Raw genomic sequence first — 16,504 nt, forward strand, 5'->3', positions numbered from 1 at the left:
CCTAAATCTGCCCTTTTCTAGCTTAAAGCCATTACCCCTCGTCCTGTCCCTCCAAACCCTTGTGAACAGTCCCTCCCCTGCTCTCCTGTAGCCCCTCTCAGGTACTGGGAGGTGTCTATAAGGTCCCCCCAGAGCCTCCTCTTCTCCAGGCTGAACAGCCCCAACTCCCTCAGCCTGTCCTCACAGCAGAGCTGCTCCAGCCCTTGGAGCATTCCTGTGGCTCTCCTCTGGACACTCCAACAGCTCCACGTCCTTCTGGTGCTGGGGGCTCAGAGCTGCCCCAGGTGAGGTCTCCCCAGGGCAGAGCAGAGGGGCAGGATCTACCAGGCTAAGAAGCAGAGATCCAACAAAACCAGGTGCTGACAGGAGTTGAAGCCCTGGAACAAGGAGGTATCAGAGCCCCAGGTGGGATCTTGGGACCTGCTCTGAGATCTGTCCTGCTACAGCTGCTGTTGCTGGGGTTCTGTGGCTGGATAGACTAAATGGAGCTTGGGAAAGATGTCATCACACTTCTGAACGTGGCATCAACACGCCCAGCCTGCTCACACAGTGCTGCAAACAGGCAGCCACTTGCCTGAAGGTGACATCAGTCATGTGCACAGAACACATATGAACTGTTACAGGCAAGGAGAACTTGCCCCCTTTTGCAGGAATCCAGCACAAGTCCTGCAGGGAAATCACTGAAATGCTACAAACTCCAGAGCACACCAGTTTTGAATGGTTGAAGCTGTTACTTCAGCCAACATGCTCCCCCAAAACACACATTTAATATGTGGATACTGATAGAAGGAAATGAGGAACAAGAAGGAGATCAAAAAGTAGGACAAAAGGTACTGACATTAAAAAAAGTCTGTCCTTCAGCTGCTGATGGGGATTTATAACAATGAGTTCCTCCACTGCAAAGGGCAGATGAGGATAAGTGGCATTTCTGCTGGAGAGAGACTCTAGGGATGCTTCCTGCAAACAGGGCAGCCTCCAGAACAGAGCAATAGCTCCTGAAACAGTCAGGGTTTGACTCCTCACAGACTTCTCCAGGCCTCCTTTTACACTGAGATTTCAGCTCTACAGATACATCTCTTCCCAGTCCAGCTGTGTTGTACAGTATCTCACCATCTCCCCTTGGTGTCCAGTTGCCCATCTCTGATGAGCCAACAGAAGTTATGTCCCCCTCAAGTCTTTCTATTTATTTGACCAGTCAGCAAATTCTGATTCCCCAAAATGATAAATAAAGTAGCTTTCAGAGTGGTCACACCAGCAGCTCTCACAGCAAGACCTAAGCAGGTTATAAACTCCTTCCATGGCTATTTGCAAACTATCTGTCTATGTCTGGATTCCTCTCTGACATGGTGGGTAAGACTCCCACATGTACATGAGTTTGAAGCAAGTCTAACTCCACCTGAGTGCTGGGCAATAGTCATGCCTCAAAAGCAGGTAAGTCACCATAGAATAGAATCATAGAATGGTTTGGGTTGAAGGGACCTTTCAAGGTCATCCAGTCCAACCCCCTGCAGGGAGCAGGGACATCCCCAACTAGAGCAGGGTGCTCAGAGCACCACCCAACCTCACCTGGGATGGTTCCAGGGATGGGGCAGTGACCACCTCTCTGGGCAGCCTGGGCCAGGGGCTCAGCACCCTCAGTGTCAAAAAGTTTCTTCCTTGAACACCAACACCACGTCCAATCCACAGGGATGGAGTTGAGACTGAGATGTGCAAAAGCTCTATGGCAAGGTTTCACCCTGGGATTGGCCATTTCTGCAAGAGCACAAAATGTCTCTGTGGAATTGAAATAGATGTTGGAACTGAGGTGAAACAGGAACTTGGAGCATGTCAAAAGGCAGACAAAGCAAAGCATCCCTCTCCAGTCATCTGGAGACCTAAAGTAGTGTAAAATCTGCTGTTGGAACATCTGAGTAGTGTGACACAAGGACATCATACAGCTAATGGGTTTCAAGAGACAGGATTGAAACCCAACATTTCAAAGAGGAAGTATTTCAGAAAGAATGGGACCTAAAAATATGGAAAATTCTGTTTTAAGGAGCTGGGCTACAGCACACAAATCCCCACGCTGCAAGGAAAACAGAGTAAGAACTGACTGGATGACACAGCCAAGCAGGATAGTAAAAGACAGAAAGGAAAGTGTCTGGGCAGCTAAGTGATGCAGAACGTTGGGTTATTCCACCTTGCCAGCCACTTCTACCCAAGCCAATAATCTACTGGATTTGTATGAAGAGTGGATGGGAAAAAAGAATCTCTCTTTGCTCCAGGCAGAGAACTGGAAGAGCAGCTGCCCCCAGGGACCAAAACCACCTGCAAGACAGGACTGGGCAGGGGAGAAAAAGTCCAAGTGTCCAAGGGGGGGAAGAGAGCAGACAGCTGACAGCATGGAGGGACAAGCTGAATGTGCTACTGGATATGCAGGTCTTGTCCAAAAAGAACCCCAAAAAGCCAAGAAATAAAAAGCAAGGACTCTGCTGATTCTTGCTGCAGTGCTGGACACTTCATTTAAGCTGATGCCAGTAGCAGTTGACCTTAAAAACTCTCAACTGTTAATGAGAGCAGGGAGGGAGGTGATGATCTAGTGGCCCCCACAGCTCAGTGTGAGAGAACACCATCTCATGGGAACCCACCTAAATGCTTGGAAGTGATAATTAACATTAAATTAAAAGGCTCTGAAGCAAGGAGAGGTCCAAAGTGAGTAACCCTGCTATTTTAGCATGGTGGGATCAATGACAGAAGTCTAAGAACAGTTACTGTACAGAAGCTCTGCAAATGCCACCATGCTGGGGAGCAGACCAGAATATTGCTCTTGCCTTGCACAGCCATACAGACCTCAAGGATGCTGTTTTGGGATGACAGCCAGGACAGAGCTGTCAAGGAAGCTATCAGAGATGAGAAAATCCACCCAGAAATTTTACTGTATTCTTTCCAGAACAAGCTCTTATCATGGATTTTGAGATAAGGACAGTAAGCTGGTCCACGATGCAGTCCACCATATCTAGGTGGTCCAACTCCAGAGTCAGAGAACAGTCTCTCCTTCATTTTGGACCAAGGAGACTTAAATTGGAGAATAATGAGCAACTGCTACACTATGCAACCTTACAAGACAGGTCTCCTAGTGAACTCTAAGGGAATTAAGCACTCTGGGAGTCTGTACGACTGCAGTAGCACTCAATGGGGTGGAAAAACAAGGGCTTGTGTTTGAAATCTGCCTTGAGAAGTCAATTCAACAGATGTATAACACCATCACCATAGTACCATGTGTTGTGAGACATTGGTAGCTCCAACACAGACCTGTTCTCTCTGTTGGGTTAGCACCTGTAACACCAGGCAGAACAGCAGGTGTTGTGCCATTTTCTGTTTATATTAATGTATAGTGATGGCCTGGCCACAGATCACCTAACTCCAGGTCATTTACAAACAGGAATGATCTAGGCTACCCTCCCCCAGTGCAGTGGAGGCTGTGAAGCTGCTGAGGGGCTGGAGCATCTCTGTGCCAGGACAGGCTGAGAGCCCTGGGGCTGCTGAGCTGGAGAGGAGAAGCCTCAGAGGGGATCTGATCAATGTCTAAAGAGTGGGGGCAAGAGGCTGGGGCCAGACTCTGGTCAGTGGTGCCCAGAGACAGGACAAGGGGCAACGGGCACCAACTGGAACCCAGGAGGTTCTGTCTGAACAGGAGGAGAAACTTCTTTGGTGTGAGGGTGTCAGAGCCTGGAGCAGCTGCCCAGAGAGGCTGTGGAGTCTCCTGCTCTGGAGAGATCCCAAACCCTCCTGGATGTGACCCTGGGCACCCTGCTGTGGGTGAGCTGCTGGAGCAGGGGGTTGGACGAGATGATCTCCAGAGGTCCCTTCCAGCCCCACCCTGCTGGGATTCAGTGATTACGTGACCCTTTGTAAGTTAAGAATCCTCATCTTTGCAGAGGCAAAACGAAGTTAAGTAACTTGCCTCCTGTCCCACTTAGAATCTTTGAAGAGTTCAGATCTGTGGCTCCCCAGTCAGCACATTAATTAATCTGCTTTTTATGCATCAGGTTTCCAGCAGCAGCCAGAGCATATTTAGAGCTCCAGAGAGGCAGAGTTACCCATAACAAATGTATGCTTCAGCCTAAAATCACCTTCAAACAGGCCTATAGTCCTCATACCCCCTCCATTTGCAGATAGTTTCCTTTGCAAATCATCAGCTCTATTGGATTTACTGCTCATGTACAGTAAAACGAATTGTTTCCAAGATCAGCTAAATAATACCATCTGTATTTATGAGTTTATATGGTGCAGAATAGCCACATGGCTATTAAGAAAAAAAACCCAAACACTTAAGAAAAAAAGATGAAAATGAGACCAATAATCACCTCCTGTTGCAAAAATTTTGAAAACAGTATTTCCAGCTCAGAAAGGGAGGAATTCCTGCATGAAGAGACTAAATACCACAAATTAACCTGTCATCTGCTTTGAGAAAGAAGAAAATCACAGATCTGGCTGCACCAAGAGGTGGAGGGGAGGGGCAGGTAGGGAGATTTGATAGATCTCATCACTGGGAGATGGCTGCTGATGACAGGAGGGTTGATGCTTTGCCAGCCAGCCTTGTCTGAGGTGATCATTTTCCTTCTGAATCAAAGGTGAGTTCCAAACTGTGCCACAAACCAGAGGACCAAATCTCCTCTGATGCTTTCTCCACAGCCAGAGTAGGCATTCTTGGTTGTGTCTTCATGTTTATAAACTTCCACTCTGGTGTTTCCCCATAACGATGGCAGCTACTGAAATACTCAGAAAACAACCCCAGCCAGGCTAGTGCCTGAAACAGAGAAACAAGGAGCCACAGAAGATTGGTTGGCTGGCTGGTTGACTGTAAATGAATTCTCCTTGCTGGGTGGAGTGTGCTCTCCTAAAGGTGACCTGTGAAAAAATTATCCCACTGCTCCAAACATCTCATGCTTTCCCTTCAAAAAATCTCACAGGTTCCAGGCTTCTTTCTGTTATATTAAAAAGGAACCTGGGACCTGTTCAGTGCTCTGGATTCTCTACTGAAAACAAGATTCTAGCTTGAGGCTGGATTATTATACTTGAATTGTTCCTTTTCCCTCCAGTCTATTTGTCTGGGTTTACCTGACGTCCTGATTATAAACACCCAGGGAAGGGCCATATTTTAAGCTGCATTTGCAGAGCATCAAGTATTGTGGGTTCCTGGGCTATGCCTTGGACTTGCAGGTGATCTGGTAATACAGATAACAACAGATTGAAATTACCAGGCAATTAATTTTGGCTTGCAGCAAGCCACCTATTAGGGAAATGAATGGTACTTACAGGTAGCCAAAAGCATGCCTACAGACAAATTACACTATAATTACAATTTGGTATCAGTGTAGCTACAATACCCTTATTGCAAAGAGAAGCCACCAATTTTCCTGTGCCAAAACATTAGGCAAGAGCAATAGAGGTATGGACAGAGGTACAACCCAAAGGCAGGGATCAGGGGGTTTCCTGCATGCACTAAACCCCCAGCTCTGAGTTCTGATGACAACTAGTAAGCAGGGATGAGCAGCTGAGATGCCTTTATTCTTCCAGGCACATCTAGAGAGTGCCAAGATGCCAAGGTGCAAAACGAAGGACATTCAGAAGGGGAAGGGCAAGACCAACATCTGAGGCTTCCTGCAGAGCACCGTGCACACAGTCTGGTGGAGAGAGAAAGAGTGAGACTGGCATATGCAAAGGATTATACTTACATAGGCTCCCACAATGCTGCTCTTGGCAGCAACGAAGATGAGACAGATGAAGATGGCTGATCCTAGCATGCCAACAGCACAGACAAGAGGATCAGCTCGCTGGGTTCTTAACCGGCACCATTTGGTTGCCCCTGCCCCTGTGATCACACCCAGGAAGCCAGTGAAGCATGTGATTGCCCCGAAGATCAAGCTGTTACAAAAAGAAAAGAAGAAAAAAGAGGCTTTTTTATTTTTGCTGGAGTTTTTCTCAAAAATAGGCATGGTCTTTGAACGAGTTCTTCGGGTAAACTGGCCAATGGAAATCTGCATGTTGGGTTTTGCAAGTTTAAAATAAAACAAATGAGCTCCCCTGCTGAGTGCTTGGGAATTTAGGACTCTTCCCCTGTGGTTAAGGAAAACACAACTCAGGAAATCCAGCCTGGTACAGAGACATTGATCAACAGGCAAAGAGGTGCAAAGGGCTCCCACTGCTGCTTTGTGTGGAACCCAGCTCCCTGTAAAGTGCATTGTACAGCTAATTACATGTGCACCAACCCAACTAATAACCTGCACATTGGTCATGGAAGGGGAAATCAGGGACAGAACAGGCACTAGGAAACTGAAGAGAAAGAAAACCTACCAAGACTCTCAATACCAGTGATTTCCAACATACTTTGACTTCCTATGTCCTTTCAAAGAAACTTTCTTTTGCTGTTAGGTTACACATTTGAAATGTGATAATTTAAATTTAAAGAGCCAGGAGCTGTCAAGGATTCTCCACATTGCATGTTGCAGGGCTTGGATTACAGAGTCGTTGGCAGCTCCATTACAGCAGCTCCAGGGCAGCTCAAAATGTAGTTGTCATCAAGTTTTCCATGTCTTTTATTCACCTGGAGAAATGCTTTTTTTTGGCATTTTATGAGTTGTGCCATCGTGGTATAGCACAAAAAGATTAATTACTTTTCAAAGCCTGTGTGCTGCAAGTGATACTATATGGAACTGGAAAACCAAACCAGTGTGTAGCACCAAGCACTCCAGATCACAGCATCCCATACCCTGCACCATTCTGCAGCCAAACTCAGCCTACACAGCAGCACACAGAGCAATGAGACGCAGTGAACAAAAAGATTAATTACTTTTCAAAGCCTGTGTGCTGCAAATGATACTATATGACTGGGACTGGAAAACCAAACCAGTGTGTAGCACCAAGCACTCCAGATCACAGCATCCCATACTCTGCACCATTCTGCAGCCAAACTCAGCCTACACAGCAGCACACAGAGCAATGAGACGCAGTGAAATCCTCCCTCACACAGAAACAAAAGTCTTCAGGGTTTGTCTCTGCAGCCTTCAGGGGAACCAGTCCAACCTCTCAAGTGCAGCTACTGCTGTGGCTACACAACCTGCCAGCTTATTCTGCTATTACAGGTGAGCATGGGTCTTAAGAAACTAAACTCTCAGCTCTCCAAACATCCTCTAAGAGGAAGACAAAATTCCTTTTCTGCTTCTGCACCACAGCCTGGGAACTAAGAAAGAGCTGAGGTCATTGCTTCATGCAATGAAGAAGAGAAATAAAGCCTAGTTTACAATCCCAGCATTTCCTAGCATTGTTGCAAAGACCTAGAGGAAATGACAGACATTCTAGTGACTCCATTCTGTGGGACTTGCCTGCTTCCTCTGGTACCAAAGCCCCCACCCCCTTTTCCCCCCTCTTTTAAGGGGTGAAGTATGAATCTCACCTGTCTTTGGTGCCGCAGGGCTGTGAGCTGCAGGTCTCTGCTGTCTTCTGCACGACCTGTGCTCTGTGAAGGTAGAGAGGGATCCACATGCCCAGAGCCCCTGTGGCAAAGGAGACAGCTGAGGTGGCCAGCGATGAGAACACGTAGCTGCGGCTGTGGAGACACAAGAGGCAAACCCAAGAGAAGCTCTAGTGGGAGAACTCAAAAAGCAAGAAGCTCAGGCAGGAGTTTCAGGGACAAAACACAGCACTCCTTCATACCAGCCCCCTCCCTTTGCCAAGGGGCAGAGACAGCACAGGGTACAAAGGAATGGAAAATAAGAGGCATGGAATATTTCCTCACATGTGATGCTCCAGGGATAATAAGGTACTCAACTTTTCAGAGGTGCTTCATAAAGACCATTTTTCCCAGGGCCATTTCAGAAGATGCTCAGTACTCAGTACAAACCATGTGTGAACTGTAGGGCTTTCAACAAAATATCACCTGTTTACCTGGGTGACCAGTTTCACTTCTCCCTCCCCATCCATGCCACCATATGGTTACTACTTGACTAAATTACCAAAATAAGGAACACACAAGTATTGATAAATTAACCATGATTACTTTTCATAGTCCTTTGATGCTGGGTCACAACACCAGGAAGGCATTCTAGCCAGCAGTTCTAAAAGTTCTGATGTAACACTGAATTCACAAGAGCAGGTATTGTACATGCACAGGCAAGCTTCTGGAAGCAAGCACAGCTGCTCAAACCCTTGTGAGCTTGTGATCTAGTGGTGAGAGGAGTGTTGGGCTGATGGCTGGGCTTGATGATCTTAGGGGTCTTTTCCAACCTTAGTGATTCTATGCACATATGCAGCCAAGCACAATCAGTGCCCCTGCATCAAGTCACATGGAGTTGTATAAACATAGATATTTAAACATGTCACATAGTGCAAGCTTTTCTTCTCTTAAACTGCATTTAACTCTTGTTCCCCCTCAACAGAGCAGCTCTTTCAGGGAAGGAACTGGATCTAAGCATCTGAACAACAGTGGCACAACAATTAATTCAGGAACACAGCAACTTCTACACTTCAAAAGCCTTGATTTGTCTGAAGTATGAGCCAAACAAAGCAGACTCCCTCTCAGATCCCATCTTGGAATGCTCAGAGCACAAGTTGGAATCCATCATTATCAGTAGAGTCGATACCTGGTGAAAATGGAGCTGTGATTCTCTTTTCTAGCTCCACAGACCAAACTTCCTGCAACTCTGCATGTTGGCACTTGCCAGTGTCACAGTGCTGAGTACAGACCATTGGATGTTCCAGCTAAGCATTAGAGGCAAAGCAAGATTTTTACTGGGGTGCTCTTACTTTCTAATCAGTGCTTTCATGTCTCTTAGCCAGGAGGTCTGAGCCTTCAGCTGTGCCCCAAGCTGTTCAAAGTTCCCTCTTTTAGCAGCAGGTACAAATATCAAGATGAGTGTCCCTGTTATCATTCCCAGGAGTGGAGATACCTGCAAGGAAGGAAGAGGGAATTAGCACAGGAGTCAGCAGGGTTTGCTTTGACTGGTCAGTAAGCAGCAGATTACACCAGTTTCATTTCAGTGACTCCATTCTTTGCAGCTAGGTGGAATCTGAAGCACACTGAGGCATCTGCTCCTTCCTTCCTCCCTCTCACTCCCTGGGCTCTGGCATCTCACTCTGGAAACATGCAGCTTGGAGAATACTCTGATTAAGGCTGTCCATTTCCCAGTGTTATGAAAGGACCAAGATTCATCTAAACTTGGTTCTTCAGTGAGGTTTAGCTCTTTGGAAGTCTACTCCCAGCTGGGCTAGGAGCCCAACTAGTTTCTGGGAGAGTGCAGAAGCCTTTTAAAGGCAATGAGGCCAGGTGAAGGATTTCTGGATGTTGGGAGCATGCTGTCTTTGAGAGTCCTTGCTTGACATGCATCCCTCTTCCAGCCAACCCTCAATGGCTTCCCATTTTCAGGCAGCTATCTCAAACTACCTCAGTGTACAGCAGACCAAGAAACACTGAAAATGCAGGCTGGAAGATAGGAAAATAACATGTTCAGGGGTTAGGTTTCCCCATTTCCAATCCTTTCTCCCAGTCATTAGACAAAAATACAAAGATCCCATAGTGTTTTGCAAGCTACAAACAGGATTCCTGTTTTGACACTGAAATTCCATCATTGTCAGAATGGAAAATAGCTGTTAGGAAAATAGGAACACAGATTTTCACCCAACTATCATCTCTTCTGCACGTGCTATTTTAAAAATAAATCCTTCTTCCAAAAAAAATATGCTTCCAGTAATAACCTGAGAGTGGCCTTTACACACAGAGCAGCATTCCACGGCCAAAGATGACAAACTCAACATTCTTCTAGGGAAGGAAAGGCAAAAATATTCCAGAACTGGAAAGTCAGGAGAATACCTCATCCAGAGAGAAATGAAGGCTGATACAGAATTCTTATTACAGGTGAACACAAGGCACAGCACTGGTGGAAAAATGGAAATGCTGGGATTTTTTAGGGCCATGTAGATTAAAGTCTCTTTTATTTTTGTCTACAGGCTTAATCCCCCAACAGGACACCACCCACTGATCCTCAGTAATGCTCCAATGAAACACTGATGTTGCTGTAAGATCCAGAGACAAAGCTGCCACTTGCCAGCGTGCCCTTCTGTCTTCTTCAGCCTGCTGAAGTACAGATTATTCCTGACCTCTCCTGGATTTGGAGACCACATGAGAGAAGAGAGGGAAACATCACCTAGGGGAATCTTTCATTTCTTTCAAGAGCACAGCAGTTATCACAGGGATGGAAGCTGCTTTACATTGCTGTCTGAAGCTTTCAACATGTGCTGTTTGACTACAGAAACTAAGCAATGCAGTCCAAAGCAACCCCCACAGATGTGTGCAGCTTGTCAGGGGATGATGCATCAAAGTAGAAACCATCACCCCATAAGGGGCACAGTCTTGTAGACTGCCTGGGTTTCTCAGGATAACAACAGGGACTTCATCTGAAGAGAAAGGCACTAGTGAGGATTTATTTGCACAAATAAATGGGTTTTAAGTTTGGGTTTTACTGATTGATAGAAATACAGGAGCTCTCCCATGTATCAATCTTCATTAAAGCCTACTGACCAGGAGGAGGGGCTCTGGGGCTCCTTATTCCTTGTGCTGGCCTCTACCCTTAGAGAATTCCTGGTACTCAATGGGGTAGCCATCCTCTTGGTGTGAAGCTGTAGGCTTAAAGATGTTCCATGTCATGTTCACAGCTGGAAATGACTCTCCACTCTCCTAGGTGCAGATGGACCATTCATGGTGATTTTCACAACTTTACGCTTGCTGGACAGAGAGGGAATGGCTTGTGTCACAGAAGGGCACGTTTGCTTGAGATGGGAACCCATGTATTTCATCACCTGCTGTTATAAATGGTGTTGGCCTGAGATTCATGAGATTCATTGTCTTCATGAAGTGCCAGAGCCAGAGAATGCACCTCACGGGGGCTCATGCCACCCAGACTGCCAAAGGTCAGAAAACAGTTCTGCTGGGCCACTTCCTCTCAGCTCTTTCAAGACATCTTTGTGTGCAGAATCCGTTTGTGTGCATGTGATTGGAGTGTATTATCTTTTCAACACATTTATCAGGGTCCCAAGAGGTTAAAATAGAAGGAAACCGACTGTCTCAGGGCAGAAAAACAAGCGGAAACTGGAACAAAGTGTTTTTTCCTCAAAGCAGGAAGCCATTCTCAGAGTTTCTTGACAGCAGGGGACTGAGAGACCATGGAGTTGATTTAAGGCCAATGCCTCATCTTCCCATCCCCATCAAGAAATCATGGTTGACTGATAATAACAAATTCTTGGTCTCAGGCAGGGAGAAAACCAAGTACAATGAGCCAAAACCACACACCGTTCCCATTTGCTGAGAGAATGCATCTGCTATGCACTTAATATCTCTAGCTGTAACTTCCAATCCTTTACCTTCTCCATACAATAAGAGGTTGAGGGACTGTGTGGTAGAACTCTTCCTGACACCCAGCAACCAACACAACTGTTATTAAGGTGTTATTAAGGTGTTATTGAGGTGTTACTAAGGTGTTACTAAGAGCGGCTTACCCGCAACGCCCAGTGCCAGTCCCCAGCAACCTGCTTCACACTTGACCCAGTGATGTATCCCAAGCCACTGCAAGAAATACAGAGATGAGAGTCAGAAAGAGCTTTACATGAGTACCACAATCCCAGCTCTTCTTAAACCAAGGCAAAAAGATGCACCATCAATGTGTCCCATGCTCTCTGCTCCTGCAGGAAGAAACACGAGGGGTGAGCAGATGGTGGCTAGTATATAACTCTTCCCAGCACTGTTGATCTAAAAATGCTCAAATCTGATGGAAATTTGGACACTGATCTCAGATTTATAGCTGACCTTTCAATCTACAGTGGATGGAAACAAAGCCTCCAAAAGGATTTATGTCCCAATTTAATCTCTACATCAGGCCCTTCTGCACACTGATGGGAGTACTTAACAATTTTATGTTCAAGCTCACAGTTAGGAAGTGCCCTTCAAGGACACATCGTTTTCCATCATTAATTTTTTTTCTTGCCATTTAATAGCACTTGGTTCTAATTACCCATGAAGAGACCGTTTTTCATAAGCTTGTAAGAAAAACCAAGAAAAACATGCTGGACAGTCTGATGGGAGAACATCAGACCTGAAGCTTGGAGAGCTTCTCTGAAGGTAAAGGAGCAACAGGACCTTCAGCCACACACTAAAAATTACACTGTGGTAACAAAAGGTGGCTCACAAGAGACTAGATGAAGGTGAATGTAGTCTTCAGCTACATTCTTCTTGCTTCTCTCCAAGTGAATGGATGTGAACATCCTTTTCTCAAAACTGCTGCATTTGTTGCCTTCACTGAAAGTCACTGGGACTGCTGTGAGGCAGCTGTCAACCACCACAGGCCTTTCCTCAACAGTCTGCTAAGCTTTGGAGGTTGCCATCTATAATCACCTCAAAACTGGCCTTTTTACACAAACAGGCCCTGAAATCAAACCACAGATCCACTGAATTCTCTATGTAAATACCCAGCATCCTTGGCCCCCTTGGGAAAACGTTCTTTTCAACAGTTAAGGACCTGGCTATCTCTTTTTCCTCAAAATCAAAGGGGTTTGTGAGTTTTCTCTTAGAGATGAGTGCTCTAATTTGGAAAATGCTCCTCCCTCAACCAGAAGTTGTTCCTTGAGCTTCAGGGGGGGATTAAACTGCTGCCCACGTTTTCCCTGCTGGAGATGAACCCATGGTGCAGAGGATGTTGTCCAGCTCTGGGAATCGGTATGCAAACTATGTGAACCCACCCTCCCTACAACATCACAATAGAGGGTCAACCATTATTTAAAAACGTAAAGCTAATTAAAAAAATAATCACAGGTTCCCTCCTGTCCCAACAATCAGATACTGCATTGGGCTGATAAGGGAACTCAACTGAAAGAAAGTGCCAGAGGAAATAACTACTCCAGATCCAAGTCTGTCTCTTCCTCTCATCAGGAATCTGTGGGCTTGCCTGTCCTACAAGGCCTTGAGACTGAGTGTGAATGAGCACTACAGTTCCTCTCTCCAGCCCTGTCTACAACAGACTTCACAACTTCTCCCAATTGCCATTTCAGTGGCAAAAGCACTAAAATGGACTGGCCACTGCTACTGCGACTACCGACTGGCTAAGATGGGCTTAGCCACATTTTCCAAACTTAGAGTGGCCATATTCAAGTTTGGGTAGAATTTGAGCTTAAGCTAAAAATATTTTTTAAAGTCAAAACCTCAAATTGTGTATGTCATCTAGTATACTCCTCTTGGAACCTCTGATGTTGAGACTGTCCCATGGAAGCAGGTACCCGTTTGCTCACTTCTGAAAACTCAGCCCAGTGTCTTAAGAGATCTTGATTTCACAGTAACCTGAAAGACTTTGCCTAAAGAAGGCCTAGATCTCATGTGACTGAAGCAAGGATTCAGAGAACCAATATAACATTATTCAAAAGGATAATTTAATTTAATAATGATAAAAAAAATATTTTTTTTCCATTTCCACCCCATTGCTGTAAAAAAGAAAAAAAAACACAAACAAATCTTCCCACTAATTCCCAAAATTCACACATGAACCAGTAACAGGGCAAGAAAAATAACCCAATTCCTGTAAGTAATTAGTCACTGATCACAGTATTTTCCTGTCCAAACCATTCCAACCAAAGACAGAACGACCATCATTAGGAACTTCAGATCTGTCTGAGCTTACTTTTAAGAGAAAAGCCCAAACCAGATAAAAGAACCATTATGTCACTGACCTGCCAAGAGGAATTGCAAAGTAGAAAACAGACAGCATAAGGGTCCTTGTGTTTTTGGTGAAAAGGTCTCCTATGATGGTTGGTGCAATAGTGGAGTAACTTGCTTCACCGATGCCGACCAAGCCTCTTGAGAGCACAAGAAGCCAGAAATACTGAGAAAAGAAATAAAACACATTAATGGGTCTCCTCTTATAACCTTCTCATTCAGGATGGGCAACAATGAAATCTGCATGAAGAGGGAAATGTAAAAATAAGTGACTGGAAAGTGATTCCCTTGGATGCATTTATTTTTTAAAACCTCAGACTCATTTCATTTGTCTCTTGCTGGGAGGAAAGGGACTGTATTATTTGTGGAGATTCATAAGCATGAAAGAAAAGTAATAATATGACATGTTTAATCAGTGTCACTCAAGAGGATACTCTAATATAGGCAGAAGACCCTCAGTGTATTCTCAGGATGCAGCTCGCTCTTGTGAAGCCCAAGTGCCCTGACAGAGGGAGGTCTGGGGAGGAGGGTGGGTGACACAAACACTGCTCTGGGATCCAGAAAGAGCAATATCTGCTGAGGGCAATCCCAGCCCCCCCAGCATGCCAAGGGGTAAGTTCAGACTGGTGAGATCCAGAGCTACGAAACCTGCAATGCCCCAAACTCTTTTCTTTTTCCCCCTTCATTAGAAGCTACAGAACAAGAGAAGTTTTCCAAAGGTGTTAAGAACCTATCTCAGTCCCCCTTCCTTGAAACGAACTCTGCCCATCAGAGCAGGAAGGCAGAGTGAGCCAGCAGTGAGCAGTTCTGACCAACCTCAGGGTGCAGCCCGAGTTGAGGTGCACACAGTTATGAAGAGGCAAGACCAGAGCTCTCCTGGTAGCCACAGGAACCAGGCTGCAAAGGGAATTCAGCTGCTGGAGTGAGGAGCAACCCAACAGAACCTGGAGATGGGCTTCCCATTCAGCACCACACACCCTAACCTGGACAACAAGGACTTGTTCTTCTAATAGAGTTTTCTTTGTGGCCCGTTTCCTTGTTTCAGCCAATGCTTTTGTAAACTGCAAGGACCTGATTTTCAAGCTGACCTTTTTCACTACACTTGCAGTTTTCTGGGTGCTGCTGTGTGAAGGCATAAGGCACAATAATACATGTTTAAATACATGAGCACAACCAAGTTCTCAGACATCGAAGCAGCTTGAGCTACACCCAGAAATAATTGAGGGTGCAGAAATTAAACAGTCAATTGCAGAAAACTGTAAGCACAGGAAAACCTATTTCTGCAAATGTAACCTCTACAAATCCTCTATTTTACTCTCATTATTCTGTAGATCATTTGTGAGAAGAACTGCAGGGATCCTGACACACCCTCAAACACAAAAGTGCTTTGAGAACAATGAGCCATTACTGATTCCTCTTCTTCAGTGGTGAGAAGTGTGCAGGGAAGGGGCTGATCTGTGCCCTACAGCCAAGCTAAGCCAGAGCACAGGGCTCTCATTTCCAGCCATGGAAAATGCCATGCAGACACCGAGCCACGTGCCTCAGCCATGCATATACCCATCAGCAGACAAAAATCTACCACTGCCATGCTCTCATTGTCTTCCTCATTGTAATCCCCTGGCTGAAGGGAATTTTTTGAAGATTCCTACAGTCACACAAAGCAAATACTTTTCCCCACTCTTCACTTCCTCTGATTTTGACGTAAATTCTACATGAATACCTGTTGTCTGAGTGTTGACAAGTTCCTTGTTTGCTGGCAGGGTGTTTGTAGTGCTGCTATCATTCATGTACCTCCCATAAGCTGCACACAACGTAACAGATACACGTGGGTGTATGCAGAAAGGGCAATACTCTGACTCAGGCAATTTAATTTATGCTAATTACCCAATGCTAAACCACCCCACTGCAGAAATATGCTGACAGCGACGGGTGCACAGGTAACCAGTGGCTGTGGGATGAGTAACAGTATTCACAGCGTGCTGAATGACTTAGTCATGCAGAATTAGAAAGCAGAGGAGCTGGAGACTGATTCTGGGTTCTTAAGAGGTTCAGATTTGGATCGCAGAGAGGATGACAGCAAAACAGCCACCTGCCAGACTGGCATAAGTACGTAGACAGTGCTAGTTACACCTGCAGAATGACAAGTTTGCAAAGGCACTGGATGCTCTCCAAATGTGAAATACCTGCAGTAAAATGACACAAGTCTGTGCTCACCAGCCAGTATCGCTCCCAGTGAACGCACTGGACAGGAATTTCCTCCAAATAATAGTGTTATAATGTTCCTCTTACAATCCTCCCATAAGACAGGAAAACTATAGTTTCCCTATTGTGGGAAAGAGTGACTTGGCTCCATCGACACCATTGAATCAGAATCCCAATACAATGAAGTAACCTGCAACAAGTAACTTGTTCATTCTTCTCGCCCAGTTCCTCCTCAAATCCTCCCTTGTTTGCTTATCCCATCCTCACACACTCCAAACAGCTGTTTAATATTTAAACCACGCTCCCTGAAGCAGCAGTATCCAAATTTAAGTCATGAGATTCTGACTTCAGCTGGTCATAAAAGCAGTCTTATAAAAACATAATCTACATAAAGACATGAGATGCTCCAGACTATGGACAATGCAGCTCTTCAGGTGTAACATCTAGACAAAACACACAAAAGTCTAAAACAATATGAGCTCTAATTTTTTATCATGAGTTCTGTGTTGTGCCTGGTTTTATAGCTCTACATCTAGGATTAAAGAAGTAATTGCTCTTCTTATCCTGCTG

At 45.4% G+C, this 16,504-nt stretch overlaps 1 protein-coding gene across 1 annotated transcript in view; it reads right to left on the reverse strand.

Moving 5' to 3' along the window:
* SPNS2 (spinster homolog 2 (Drosophila)) overlaps positions 1-16,504 on the reverse strand; it is a gene marked incomplete at its 5' end in the record, with an annotated part of 81,741 nt that overhangs the window by 19,526 nt on the left and 45,711 nt on the right. The window contains 5 exons of the mRNA XM_008948108.1: positions 5,718-5,907; positions 7,436-7,588; positions 8,785-8,927; positions 11,530-11,596; positions 13,747-13,898. Coding sequence (XP_008946356.1) covers positions 5,718-5,907; positions 7,436-7,588; positions 8,785-8,927; positions 11,530-11,596; positions 13,747-13,898 — 705 coding nt within the window. The remainder of the gene's footprint in view (positions 1-5,717; positions 5,908-7,435; positions 7,589-8,784; positions 8,928-11,529; positions 11,597-13,746; positions 13,899-16,504) is intronic.

Source organism: Merops nubicus, unplaced genomic scaffold (assembly GCF_000691845.1).
Source record: "Merops nubicus isolate BGI_N331 unplaced genomic scaffold, ASM69184v1 scaffold9189, whole genome shotgun sequence".
NCBI lineage: Eukaryota > Metazoa > Chordata > Aves > Coraciiformes > Meropidae > Merops > Merops nubicus.